The sequence below is a fragment of the Scyliorhinus torazame genome, chromosome 16, assembly GCF_047496885.1.
Source record: "Scyliorhinus torazame isolate Kashiwa2021f chromosome 16, sScyTor2.1, whole genome shotgun sequence".
In the NCBI taxonomy this organism is placed as follows: Eukaryota; Metazoa; Chordata; class Chondrichthyes; order Carcharhiniformes; family Scyliorhinidae; genus Scyliorhinus; species Scyliorhinus torazame.
In genome coordinates, this window is record NC_092722.1 from 73,546,058 (window position 1) to 73,559,934 (window position 13,877).

Here is a 13,877-nt window from a genome sequence, read left to right on the forward strand (position 1 = left end):
GGCGAGGAACTTCAGTGTCTCTGTATGCATTTCTCTGTCTCTCTGTCTCTCTCTGTCTCTCTCTCTCTGTCTCTGTCTCTCTCGCTTTCTCTGTCTCTCTTTTTCACTGTCTCTCTCTCTCTCTGTCTGTCGCTGTCACTTTGTCTCTCTCTCTGTCACTCTCTATCCCTGTCTCTCTCTCTGTCTCTCTCTTTCACTCTGCCTCCCTCTATGTCTTTGTCACTCTCTCTGTCTCCCTCTCTCTCTGTTGTGCTCTCTTTTTCTCTGTATCTCTCTCTACCCGTCTCTCTCTGCCTCTCTGTCCCTCTCTATTTCTCTCTCTTTTTGTCTCTCTGTCTTTCTCTGTCTCTCTCTCTCTGTCTCTTGCTCTATCTCGTCTCTGTCTCTCTCTCTTTGACTCTCTCTCTCTCTCTTTCTCTGTCTGTCTCTCTCTCTCTCTCGCTCTCTGTTGTCTCTCTCGCTCTCTCTCTCTCTCTGTCTCTCTCTCTTATCTCACATCTGAGGATGATCCACTCACCTCTTGGAGAATGCCAATTGACTGAAGATTTAGAAGCCCCGAGATGAAGAGCTGTGGGGTGCGAGAAAGGGAAGAAGGAGTTGGTGAAAAAAGTGACCAAGACTTACAAGGAAAGGAATATTTGTGGCTGATTTCCATGCTGCCAAGTCTTCACGCTCAGTGACCCACCAGAAACCCAAACGCTGTGCCCCCAGGGCCCGTGGTCAAGCCAGGGGCTTTCTTTGCCCCTGTGTGCGAGCCTCAGTTCCTTACGGAGTGAGGTGAGGATTTACCGAGCACGGGTCCGACGTGGAGCCTGGGCCTGAATTTCCCCTGTCAGCAGGACGACAACAGTGAGTACTCACATTGGTGATTATCTTCAGCTTCCGGAGGTAGGTGAGCTCTGTGTGCAGGAACTCCCAAATAGCCTCCTGTTGGTGACTCTGTCTCCGGGATAATTTCTGTACAGACAGAGAAGAGAAATTCAGTTCCTGGATAGTGAGGGAGAGAGACAGCGAGAGAGGGAGACAGAAATAGAGAGAGGGAAAGAGTAACAGAGTGAGAGACAGATATAGAGAGAGGGAGAGAGTGGCAGAGTATGACAGAGAGACAGACAAATCGAGAGGAAGAGAGTGACAGAGAGAGAGAGAGAGACAAAGAGAGAGAGAGACAGATAGAGACAGAGAGAGAGGGAGGGAGACAGAGCGAAAGAGGGAGTGAGAGGTACAGATGGAGAGGAGGGAGGGGGAGAGAGAGACAGAGAGGAAGAGACACATAGAGAGACAAAGAGAGAGAGGCAGAGAGACAGAGTGAGACAGCGAGAGAGATAGAGAAAGACAGAGAGAGGCAGAGACAGAGAAACAGAGAGAAAGCGAGAGACAGACTGAGGGAGACATAGAAAGGGAGACAGAGAGGGGAGAGAGAGACAGCAGAGAGAGACTGAGAGAGAAAGAGAGTGAGACAGAGGGAGGGACGGATTGGGACAGAGACAAAGAGAGGGGAGAGAAAGACAGGGAAACAGAGGGAGAGGCAGAGACAGAGGCAGAGAGATACAGAGAGAGACAGACAGTGTTAGGAAAACAAAGATAGTTTTAAGGGATTTATGTTTGTATTTGCAAACATTAGAAATAAAGTATAGTTGTGGTAAACCGCTGTGTTCCTATATTAAGGGTTGTACGGTAGAACCTGCACTACAGAATGTGGTATTATCAGGTACTGCAGCACCCGAGAGGCTGAAGTTCCATTGGTCAAACCTGGGGGTTTACCATTGGCTGTATAGTATGTAGCTCCGTCCAGATAGGCGGGGTATAAGAGTCGGTGCCGTCCCAGCAGCCCTCATTCTGTACCTGAGCTGCTGGGGAACAGTTCTAGTCTATTAAAGTCTTCAGTTATGCTTTAACCTCGTCTTTGCAGTCATTGATCGTGCATCAATTTAATAGACTACACTTAAGCAGAGAAGATGGATCTCCGAATCAAGCCGGAGTGTCTGCAACTCATTCCCCACGCGGTGAACTCAGCGGCGATTTTTAAACACTGGCTGGCGTGTTTCAAAGGCTACCTTGAGACGGCTGGAAGCACACCTACGGGGGAGCAGAAACTGCATCTCCTGCACTCAAGGGTAAGCCCTGGGATCTACACCCTCATCGAGGAGCCGGAAGACTTTGATGCAGCAATCAAACTTTTAAACGGTCATTATATCCGCTCAGTAAACCAGGTCTGCGCACGTCACCTGCTTGCAACGAGACAGCAAAGCCCCGGGGAATCGTTGGAGGAGTTCTACCGCGCGCTACTGGTGCTGGGCAGAAGCTGTGGCTGCCCGCAAGTTTTGGCGAGCGACCACACGGAACTCCTAATCCGGGATGCCTTCGTAGCAGGTATGAGCTCCTCAGAGATCCGCCAGCGTCTTTTAGAGAAAGACACCCTGGGTCTTAGGGAGGCACGGGCTCTGGCAGGGTCCATGGACGTTGCCTCCAGAGACCAACGGCATTTCAGAACCCCGCCTCACTACCCGACCCCCGCGATCTATAATAAAGTACATTCACTTGTGTTTATTGTTATTGTAAATGAAGAACTGTAAAGAACTTTTTCATGAGCAAACTGTATGACCTGAGCTTGACTGCCAAGCCAGGGAAGACTGTATGAAATGCTATGATTTTGTTGTATGATTGAGGAAGGTAGGATAATGGAATGTTTAAGTGAGTGTAATATATTAAGAATAAGTTAGAGGTTCCCAGTTTATTGTTTTGTAAATGCATGTCCCTGTCTGACATAGCGCCCTTAGAATTGTTAGTTAAACATTTTTTGCATAGCTATGGTCAGTGCAGAGGCCATGAAGGAAGTGTCCCCCCCCCCCCCCCCCAGGTCAGGGAATGGAAAGCAACATAATGATGTGATCCTTCACGCTTCGCGTTAGGATCACAAGGAGGGAATGTAGCCAGTTAAAATGGCTAACTCCCGATTTAGAATGGCTAACCCCGATTTAAAATGGCGAACGGCAAAGGCTGATGGGAAAATCAGCCAACAGGACTAAAACAAGCAGCTACAGGTAGACTGTGTATTCACCTCTGGGAAGGCCAGACAAGATCGATACCAGGAACCATCAGCACAACAAAACACTAGCCATCTACATACTAATGAGCAATCCCCGGGAACAATGTGCAACAATTTAGACACACAAAGCCAACCCAGACTTTTCGGCACCAACAGGAGCCTACACAAAGGGAGGTGAACGATCACCTCAAGACCGCCCATCGATCAAGGAATCGCTCCAGCATTGGAGAATATCGAACCAAGTGATTGGGACAAAGTCCAATCACTTGGAACCAGGTACAGGATCCGCCCCAAAAGGTGGGAAGCCCCTGGGGGCTATAAGAATAGAGTCCAAGTTCAAATCGACCCTTCTGCTACCCCTTCTGCATCCTCCTGCACCCTTCTGCTTCTTCTTCTGACCGGATCACTCAGCAATGCAGACCAACCCTTGACAGTGACCGGTCCAGCCATCGCGAAACATCCCCTAAGTCTTACTTCAACGCTCGCAACGAGATAGGCACTCCTGGCTATCAATCTGTACCAGCTTCGAATCCCGCAGGCTCAGAACCCGAACGAAAAGCCATTTGTTTCCCTGACCTGGTGGGCCATTTCCAAGTTAAGTATTGGCCTGTTAGTTGTAGGAAGTAGCTTAGATGTAGAATTTATGCATGAGTATTGATTACTGTATATAATAAATGTGCTTTGATTTAACTCTTACTAATCGGTGTATTGGATTATTGATCATTACTCGGACTTGAACCACGTGGCGGTATCAGAAAGATACCTGGCGGCTCAAGAGCAAAGGTGATAGAACAGAGCAATTAAACTAAGGCTAAAGTTAGTGACAACACTTTGGACTGTGGGAGGAAACTGGAGTACCCGGAAGAAACCCACACAGACACGGGGAGAATGTGCAGACTCTGCACAGACAGTGACCCAAGTCAGGAGGGACCCTGGAGCTGTGAAGCAACAGTGCTAGCCACCATGCCGCCGAGAGAGACTGAGGGAGGGAAAGGGGGAGGCAGTCAGAGAGACAGACAGGGAGTCAGACAGAAAGAGGGACTGACAGAGAGAGAGTCAAACAGAGAGACAGACAGAGAGGAAGACAGAGGGAGAGAGAGAGACAGAGACGCATAGACAGTCAGACAGAGAGAGAGACAGAGGAGGGACAGACAGAGACAGAAAGAGAGACAGTGAGAGAGACAAAGAAAGGCAGACATACAGAGAGAGAGAGACTGAGGCGGAGGTGTGATATTATAGAATATGTACAGATGACACAGGGTTAATGTCATATCATAATTGACCACTAGATGACGCTAGATGCAGAACTATAGTAAGCAGTGACTCACAGACTTCTGGGAGAGAGCTGGAGAGGAGAGCGAGAGAGAACAGTGATAGAGAATTCAGTACAGTTATAATTAGAGTGTTGAGACTAGTGTAGTTGAGTGTAGATTATAGATTAAACTATTGTTACTACATGAGTAAATTGAGTAGCGTAAATAAATGTTAGCAGTGTGGTCTTTGTGAACACTACAACATCCATCCTGAGAACAAGCATCACAAAGAACACCACATGGTACCAGGCGTATGTTCTTAAAAAGTAAGTTGTAAGTGTAGAACGACAGCATAGAGTCTAGAAAGAAAAGAAGAACAATCAAGCCACTACATAGATCTCGAAGACAACACCAATTTCCAGATTGCAAGATGGAAGGTCTAAACTGGAAGAATTTCGAACAGCAATTTGAAGTTTTTCTATCTGCCTCTGCGTTAGAATCAGCTCCTGATCACAGAAAAATCGCGCTCTTCCTCAATTTGGCTGGACTGCAGGCATTAGTATTGTTTAATTAATTTGAATTCACAGACGGAGAGCATCGGACAAAGTTTGAACGGGTCGTGGAGAAATTTGATGAGCATTGCAAACCGCAAGTCAATGAGACATACAAACAATACATGTTCAGAAACAAGCTGCAGCTTAATCGAGAATCGGTAGATGCATTTATTACGGATTTAAGGCTAAGAGCACAGTCCTGTAATTTTTCCTCCATTGTGGATTCGATGTTGAGGGATCAAATAGTGTTTGGCATTTATGATGAGCGATTGCGAGACAGATTATTAAAAAGACTCATTCTGTCCTTAGAAGAAGCCATAAGCCTGTGCAAAGCCAGTGAGCAATCCACTAACGAGTATGCAGAGTTCAGGGCTAAGGAAAAAGGCGCAAACTCGGGCAACGTGGCTGACGCCATTAACGCTGTGGCGCAGTTCAGAAAACAGCGCGCCACTGATGGTGGCCATTTTGAAAGTGATGTCACTAACGTGATGACGTGCACACGCTGTGGCAATGCCCACTTTAGAAAAATTTGTCCTGCAAAAGGAAAAAAATGCTCGCGATATAGCATGAAAATTTTATCACAGAAGCAGATCTAAGACAAGAACACAATACTCCAAAAATAAGAAAATCAAACTGCCAATTGACACATTACAATGGTAATGCCATACTGACCAAAGGTTCCTGCTGCCTCACGGTGCAGCATGGTGACATCTGCATGCCAAAAGACTTTGATATTGTGGATGACAAGAAGTCATCGTTAATTGGTGTAAAGGCGTGCATTAAACTAAATTTAGTACAACGGATCCACACAGCCAACAGTTTAAATGGATCACTACATGATTGAATTGAAGACATTTTGAGCAAATGCAAGCATGGGCGGAATTCTCCGCAATCGGTGCGATGTCCGCCGACCGGCGCCAAAAATGGTGCGATTCAGTCCGGCATCGCGCCGCCCCAATGGTGGGGAATCCTCTGCATCTTGAGCGTCCGAGCCCTAACCTTGAGGAGCTAGGCCCGAGCCGGACTGATTTCCGCCCCGCCAGCTGGAGGGAAAGGCCTTTGGTACCCCGCGAGCTGGCGCGAAACTGACTTTGCCGGGCGGCGCATGCGCGGGAGCGTCAGCGGCCGCTCACGGCATCCCCGCGCATGCGCAGTGGAGGGGGTCTCTTCCGCCTCTGCCATGGTGGAGACCGTGGCGAAGGCGGAAGGAAAAGAGTGCCCCCACGGCACAGGCCCGCCCGCGGATCGGTGGGCCCCGATCGCGGGCCAGGCCACCGTGGGGGCACCCCCCGGGGCCAGATTGCCCCGTGCCCCCCCCAGGACCCCGGAGCCCGCCCGCACCGCCTTGTCCCGCTGGTAAGAGAGATGGTTTAATCCACGCCGGCGGAACAGGCATTCCAGCAGCGGGACTTCAGCCCATCCGGGCCGGAGAATCGCCTGGGGGGGGGCCCGCCAACCGGCGTGGTGCAATTCCCGCCCCTGCCGAATATCCGGTGCTGGAGAATTCGGCAACCGGCGGGGGCGGGATTCACGCCAGCCCCCGGCGATTCTCCGACCGGGCGGGGGGTCGGAGAATTCCACCCCATTACTTTAATGGAATGGGCACTTTGCCATTCACATACAGCATCAAACTCAAACTTGATGCTAAGTCAGTAATACATGCGCCCAGAAGAATGCCAGCGCCATTAAGAGACGGTTTCAAGGATGAGTTAGATAGAATGCAAGAATGTGATATCATATTGAAAGTAAGTGAGCCGACAGACTAGGTAAGCTCTATGGTGCGTGCGCAAACCAAATGGAGACATGACAGTGTGCATTGACCTAAAAGACTTGAACAATAATATAAGATGAGAACACTATCCCATCCCAAAAAGAGAAGCGATAACTGCAGAAACCGCATGCCAAATATTTCACTAAATTGGATGCTTCCAAGGGATTCTGGCAACTATGTCTCGATAGTAGAAGCAGAAAATTGTGTATCTTTAACATTCCCTTTGGCCGATATTGTTTTAACCGATTACCTTTTGTCATAATACTTGTTATGGGTAAGGGTTTAGAGAACCCCAAAGTGTATCATGGAGTTCACCTGACCCACAATTTTTACTAGATTGTGGTATGGGGAGCACATGCCCCACTCTACAGGTGTGGTACATCAGGAATGGAAATGTATTTTTTAAAGCAAAACAATGTTTATTCTATGAACTCAAGTTAACCTTTTTAAAACATACAGTGAACATTTTAGCAACCATCAATTCAAATACAACCCTCAAAGAATACAACACTAAGTAATCCTTTAAGCTTTCCTTTTAACATCCATAAGACTTAAAACACCTTTTACCAGAAGCACATCAGGTTAAAGTCACTACTGTTATTAGTTTTAAATCACCAGGATCGATTTACAGACTTTAGATTACAGAGAGAGACTAATACACCTTTTGGCTGTGACTGCAGCTATCCAGCTCTGAAAACAAAACTAAAACACACCCTGCAGCAAACAGCCTAAAACGAAAATAAAAAGCTGACAGACAGCCCAGCTCCACCCACTCTCTGACATCACTGCAGTAATAAACACCCATTTATTAAAGGTACTCTCACATGACAGTATCAGCTTCAGAAATCTTCCACCTTGCGATGGAGACTAATTGAAGGAATACCAGGTGTTTGTGTGTATGTAGATGATGTGATCATATGGTCCAACTCTCCGGAAGAACATTGTGAAAGGCTAATGAAAGTCCTAACAGGAGTTAATTCCTATGGGTTAAAACTGAACAGAGAAAAGTGCCAAATTGGCATCCAGAAACTGAACTTTCTTGGCGATGTGATATCAACCGAAGGTGGACAACCAGATCAAGCTAAGATTCTTGCCATTGGTCAGATGCCAATACCGATGGATAAGAAGGCAATTCTACGGATGCTGGTGGTAGTTAATTTCATGTGCAAGTTTATTCCCAATCTGTCCAGCAGAACAGCAGCTTTACAAAACCTGATCAAAAAGAAGGTTGAATTTCTGTGGACACTGTTATATTACTTTACATAATATATATATTACTCTTTGAACCAGCCGAGTTGATGAAATGACCAATAGTCTTCTTTGAAAGTTTAACTAATTTAATGAGTAATATAAGTAATATTATGTGAGCCCTTTGTACTTAATGCTCAACGAGAAAAATAAATAAAATACAATAACGATAACTAACTAACTACACAATGTAATAATGAAATAACTTATAACCTCTCTCTCTCTAGCTAATATAGGTCTTGTCTCTTCACTCTCCTGAAGCACACTCTCTCAGTAAGAGCGGGAAAATCGTTCTTATACCATCTGATAGTGAGACATCTAGTGTTGAAATTATTGTACTACATTTACATACATTGATCATGTATATTCATATACAGAGATCACTACAGACACCTCAGCTTGCAGCTGAGTGGCAAGACATGAAATCAGCACGAACCACAGCTCCGGTCTTAGCATTTTTTGATTCCACGAAGGAGACAAAGATATCAACAGATGCCAGCCAGGGTGGCATTGGTGCAGTTCTGCTCCAAAAACCAGAAAATGATGAATGGAAGCCAGTTGCATACGCATTTCACGCTATGACACAGACAGAGAAAAGGTATGCACAAATAGAAAAAGAATGTCTAGGCCTGTTAACGGGCATCAGTAAATTTCACTATTATGTGTACGGCCTACCACATTTTGTTATGGGAGCAGGTCATCGTCCGCTGGTAAACATCATAAAGAAAGATCTCAATGACATGTCACCAAGACTTTAGCGTATGATGATGAAGCTAAGAAGATATTGTCATGATATTCAAACACACACATCATGATAGACACACCAACAGACAAATCAGAACACACACCACCACAACCAATCACAGGAAGATATAAAAGCACAAACACGACACCCGGTGGTCAGTATTAGCTGGAGACGAGGACCAGGACAGACCTGCTACATGACACACTCAGGGAGACAGCACGTGCAGAGTATCCAGAACGAACTGTATTATAAGAGTTAAAATAAAATAGAGTTGTACCACATACAACTGTGTTGGCTCATCTGTGCACCAGAGCACCCAACACCACATGGTACAGGAGTGGATCGATACCTGCCGGCATACCTCAGTGTACAGAGACAACCAGCAGTGCCCAGGCAAAATGATAGAGCTCCCGGTTCCGCAGCCGCTCCAGTGCCACGGCGATCTCCGCGAAAACTGGCGGCGATTCCGGCAAGTGTTCGAATTGTTCCTGGTGGCAGCTGAACTCCAAGACCTGGATGATAGCGAAAAAATTGAATTTCTCCTCACCATCGCCGGTGCAAGGGCAAGAGAAATATTCACAAGGTTCAGGTTCTTCAGAGGCAGCAAAGGTACGATTACCAGGCAGTCCTGGACAAATTCTCCAAGTACTGTGAAGAAAACGCAATCCAATCGGCAAGTAAAGGTAAGAAAAGCGGCAGTACTCACCTCGTGGCCGGGATCCCGGAGCCCGAATTCCCAGAGGCCGAAATCCCGGGCCTGAGAGAGGGCTGGGTCGAGGTCGGCGGCCATCTTGCTAAAGGTATCACGCTAGCACAGTTGCGCGAGCAGTGCGCAGAACCGGAAATTTCGTTTGCGCATGCGCGAGATGCTGCGCATGCGCAGTCAAGAAAACGGCCATCGGTAAAGGAACAGCGATCTGAGCATGCGCAGTCGCTTCCTACGTGCAACATACCGAGCATCAGGATGTCAGAGGCCCCAGACTGAACCAATTTAAAGGGGAAACGTCCCAAATCAAAAAAACAAAAATCTGTTAAAGCTGTAAAACAACCTTCCCTCACCTGGAATGACAGCACATTGCCGCAAATTGACCCAGGAGATGAATTTGACCTCCGAAGAACCCTCCGACAAGCAGTTACCTACGCACAAGCCGATGATTCCGACCTCGAATACTTCGATGACGATCTTTACAGTGTTTCCGGACCTCGCGAGCCCAATGATAGCTCCGTGGTCCTATACGACTATGACTCGGATGAACCTTTCGTGTTGCACATTGGCGGCCCCCACATTGAATCTGACGCAGATGCGGATTCATTTTTCGGATTTGAGGATCTTCAATCCAGCAGATATGACGTCCCAACTTATCAGTACCGGATGATGCTGCAGCCTGACATTAACAGACAGGGAGCGGTGCAAGCACACAGAGAGCGCCCTGCTGCCACACAGAGCGTGGTACACGTCCCGCTCAACGTTCCCGACTCTATGAAAGAAAACATGCAAGACTCCAGAGCGCAATCCTCGCATGAACCAGAAGTGACTCCAGAGTCACAAGCCTCCACAGCAAGCTCGTGGACAGACTCCACAATTGCAGAAACGCAAGACTCCAGAGCGCAGTCCTTGCACGAACAAGAAGTGACTCCAGTGTCACAAGCCTCCACAGAGAGCTCGTGGACAGCCTCCACGATAGAAGCAACGCAAGACTCCAGAGCGCAGTCCTTGCATGAACAAGAAGTGACTCCAGAGTCACAAGCCTCCACAGAGAGCTTGTGGACAGCCTCCACGATAGAAGCAACGGAAGACTCCAGAGCGCAGTCCTTGCACGAACAAGAAGTGACTCCAGTGTCACAAGCCTCCACAGAGAGCTCGTGGACAGCCTCCACGATAGAAGCAACGCAAGACTCCAATGTGCGGTCCTTGCAGGAACAAGACCATGAGGGTCTAGCAACCTCTCCTGACCAACCAGCGGCAGACGATGCAATTCTGCCATGCTCACGTGAACAGCAAGAAGGCTATAACAGCCTACCATGCTCCACTACACAGCAGCATGACCATGACGGTCTCTCATGCTACAATGAAGGGCACAGCGCTGAAGACTGTTCAAGCCCAACTGAAGACAAGCCAAAGGAATCGCCTCTTCCAAGCCCGAAGAAAAAAGGTTTATGCGCTGACCTTCAGGATCATTATAGCCGAACAGAGATTAATAATGCTGCACGGCCACAGAAGGATGCTGAGGATTTGCTAACAAAATTAATTGAATGTTTAACTTGCAAGGAGCAGACTGAGAATTGCCAGTGTTTTAGTACGGATCGAAAAAATGGACAAGACATTGATCCTCAGGTAATGGAAATAACACAACCTGAATCATATCTACAGCAGGGACAAATGTCTCCCTTCAACACAACGCCGCAAAGTCCCAACTTCGGAGACCAGCAGTTAGTCAGTAATGACTCTTCAAACCTTGAGGGGAACATTAATTGCATTGAACCTATACACACTCCACAGATAAATGAGCAGAACATTGGAGCAAGAATCCTGAGGACACCGACATCGAGTAGCCAAATAACGAATTTAAAACCCGCAGCAGTTTCAAGTGAACCAAGTGTGCTTTCCACTAATGGTGAAGATGCAGATAAGGTCGACCCGATTATCCATTGTACCACACTAACCCCAGTGATTAAGCAGTTATGTATGGGGAGTATAATGTGGGCAATTGAGAACAGTAAAAGAGAGACTGTGACCATGTCAGTCCCAGCAAAATCAGACCCAGAGCCCATGAAGGCATGTACATTAGACAAAGATACATATGAGGTACCTGAGAAGAAAAGTAAAACAGAATGTTCTTTGGAAAATAGTACAATGTCGATAGAAACATTGGATCCTCTATTCGAGACATACATTTGGGAGAATTTGGGGGTAATAAACAAGGTTCTGCAATGTCTGGGGGAAGATTTAAAATTCCAAAGAAGAAAAGCCCAAATGAAGGACAACGGCAAGACAATGACAGTCCACCGACATGGTGTGCACCACCAGATGAAAACTCTGACAATTTACCCAACCCTAGTGAACAGCAAGCTGCTAATGAGGATCTATCCACGGGATGTGAGACGAGTGACGACAGCATCCCACTTCCCATGCAAAAGGTGCAAGGTGACAGACCTCGCCTAGTGCGTACCGAGGCACTCGACGATCATGGTGGGACCACTGACGACTGCGGTGGTGGCACACCGCTTCCACCCTCGATGGCTCGAGCCTCTCCACTGGTTGGTGCATTCCTGCATGTTCCGACTCCAGAAGTGCAGCTTCAGGGAATCTCGGCTGCCTCCAGTGAACCTGTTGGGACTCCGGACGGGGAGCATCGACGGAAGGCAGACCGGACTCCAGATGGGGAGCAGCCAAGCGACGACTCTGATTCGCGCACGCCAGACCTTGCTCCGCCTCGGTGATGGCACGCTCAGGGTGACGGCGGATGCCACGGCGACAGGGAATGGATCACGTGGCAGTCCCACTGGGTTGGCAGTGGCGACCAGCACCGGCGGTCCAAGACGGACACACCAATTCGCGCCATCGCCAGACGTTGATGCGAGCAACAATTCTCTCTCCAAGGCGACATGCTTCGACGTTTCTCTGCGGAGTCGCCCTTCCGGCACAGCAGGTGGCCGGAACCAGCGTGCACGGTCTCGGCCAACTTCCACATCTGGCACAGTCATCGCCTTGCATGATATTAGTGATGGTGCTACTTTGATGGCAACAACCCATCGGCTACAAGATGCCGTCCACCACAAACATAAAAAGAAAAAAGACTCCACCTTGTTCCTGGCATGCAGGGCGGATGGATTGGTGCGTAGGCGCAATCAGCGAGCTTTGCGCCGCCTTCCACGCTCGCAACTGAACCGTACGATCACGCCGGATCCTCCACTGGTTCCCAAGGATGACTTCGTGGAGATGCCACGGATCATGCCCCTTCCATCGCCACCAGAACCAAACCACAGCCAAGGCAACACTAACAAAGATGTTGAATGTTATATTTGCACGAATGAAAAACCAAGCACTGCACGAAGTAAAACAAATGGAAAAGTAGAGACTTCGGCAACAGCATCACCTCCAACAGTCCAAGGTGAACCAGTGTGACCCCAAATCTCCACAGCTGAACCGGCTTGAGGACCAGCCTATTCTTGAGGCGGTCACCCATTAGTCTGGACTTATAACGCTGTTCATACGTTCAAAAAGTCAAACACTTCTGTATTATAACCTGTTGTTGTTTATCGTTCCAGATATCGTCTGACCGGACCACTGTTCAAGTTGTTTTTTTTCTCGCATTCATGTTTTGTTATGGTACAGCCTTGTTAGTGAGATGCACCCAACATCGCCCCATGTAAATAGTTACGTCATATACACACGCTGTACACAACACACGCACACACTCTTAGATGCACTCACGACATGATTATATTTATAACCACGTAGGCACATATCTTTGTAAAAAGGGGGGATGTCATGATATTCAAACACACAACATGATAGACACACCAACAGACAAATCAGAACACACAACACCACAACCAATCACAGAAAGATATAAAAGCACAAACACGACACCCGGTGGTCAGTATTAGCTGGAAACGAGGACCAGGACAGACCTGCTACATGACACACTCAGGGAGACAGCACGTGCAGAGTATCCAGAACGAACTGTATTATAAGAGTTAAAATAAAATAGAGTTGTACCACATACAACTGTGTTGGCTCATCTGTGCACCAGAGAACCCAACACCACAGATATGACTTCACATTAGTTTACACCCCAGGCAAAGAACTCGTTGTTTATCAAGAGCCACAAGCAATAATGATGAGAAAGCATTGGAAGTTGTTCTTCATGTGGAAGCACATGCTGCATTTGTTGCAGACATGCTCCCTGTGTCTGATGCAAAGCTAAAGCTGATCAGCGATGAAACTGAAAAAGTCACAGTTCTTTAACGGGGAATCAAAATCCTAAGTGAAGGATGGCCGAATGGCAGTTGTCGAAATTTTCAAAGCACAAAGATGATTTGACCGTGATAAAAGGGTTCCTGTTAAAAGGAAACAGAATTGTCATACCCTCTGCCTGAGACAAAGTATAGTGTAAAAGATACATGAAGGGCATCAAGATAGAGCTAGATGCAGAACTATATAAAGTAGTGTCTCACAGACTTCTGGGAGAGAGCTGGAGAGGAGAGCTAGAGAGAGCAGTGATAGAGAGTTCAGTACTGTTATAGATAGAGTGTT

General features: G+C 47.4%; 1 protein-coding gene across 5 annotated transcripts in view; it reads right to left on the reverse strand.

Moving 5' to 3' along the window:
- LOC140392876 (pleckstrin homology domain-containing family G member 5-like) overlaps window positions 1–13,877 on the reverse strand; it is a 243,494-nt gene that overhangs the window by 140,431 nt on the left and 89,186 nt on the right. For all 5 annotated transcript variants that reach the window (XM_072478625.1, XM_072478627.1, XM_072478626.1 and 2 more), the window contains 2 exons: window positions 862–957; window positions 518–568 (listed from right to left, as the gene is read on the reverse strand). In XM_072478625.1, the coding sequence (XP_072334726.1) occupies window positions 518–568; window positions 862–957 (147 nt within the window). The remainder of the gene's footprint in view (window positions 1–517; window positions 569–861; window positions 958–13,877) is intronic.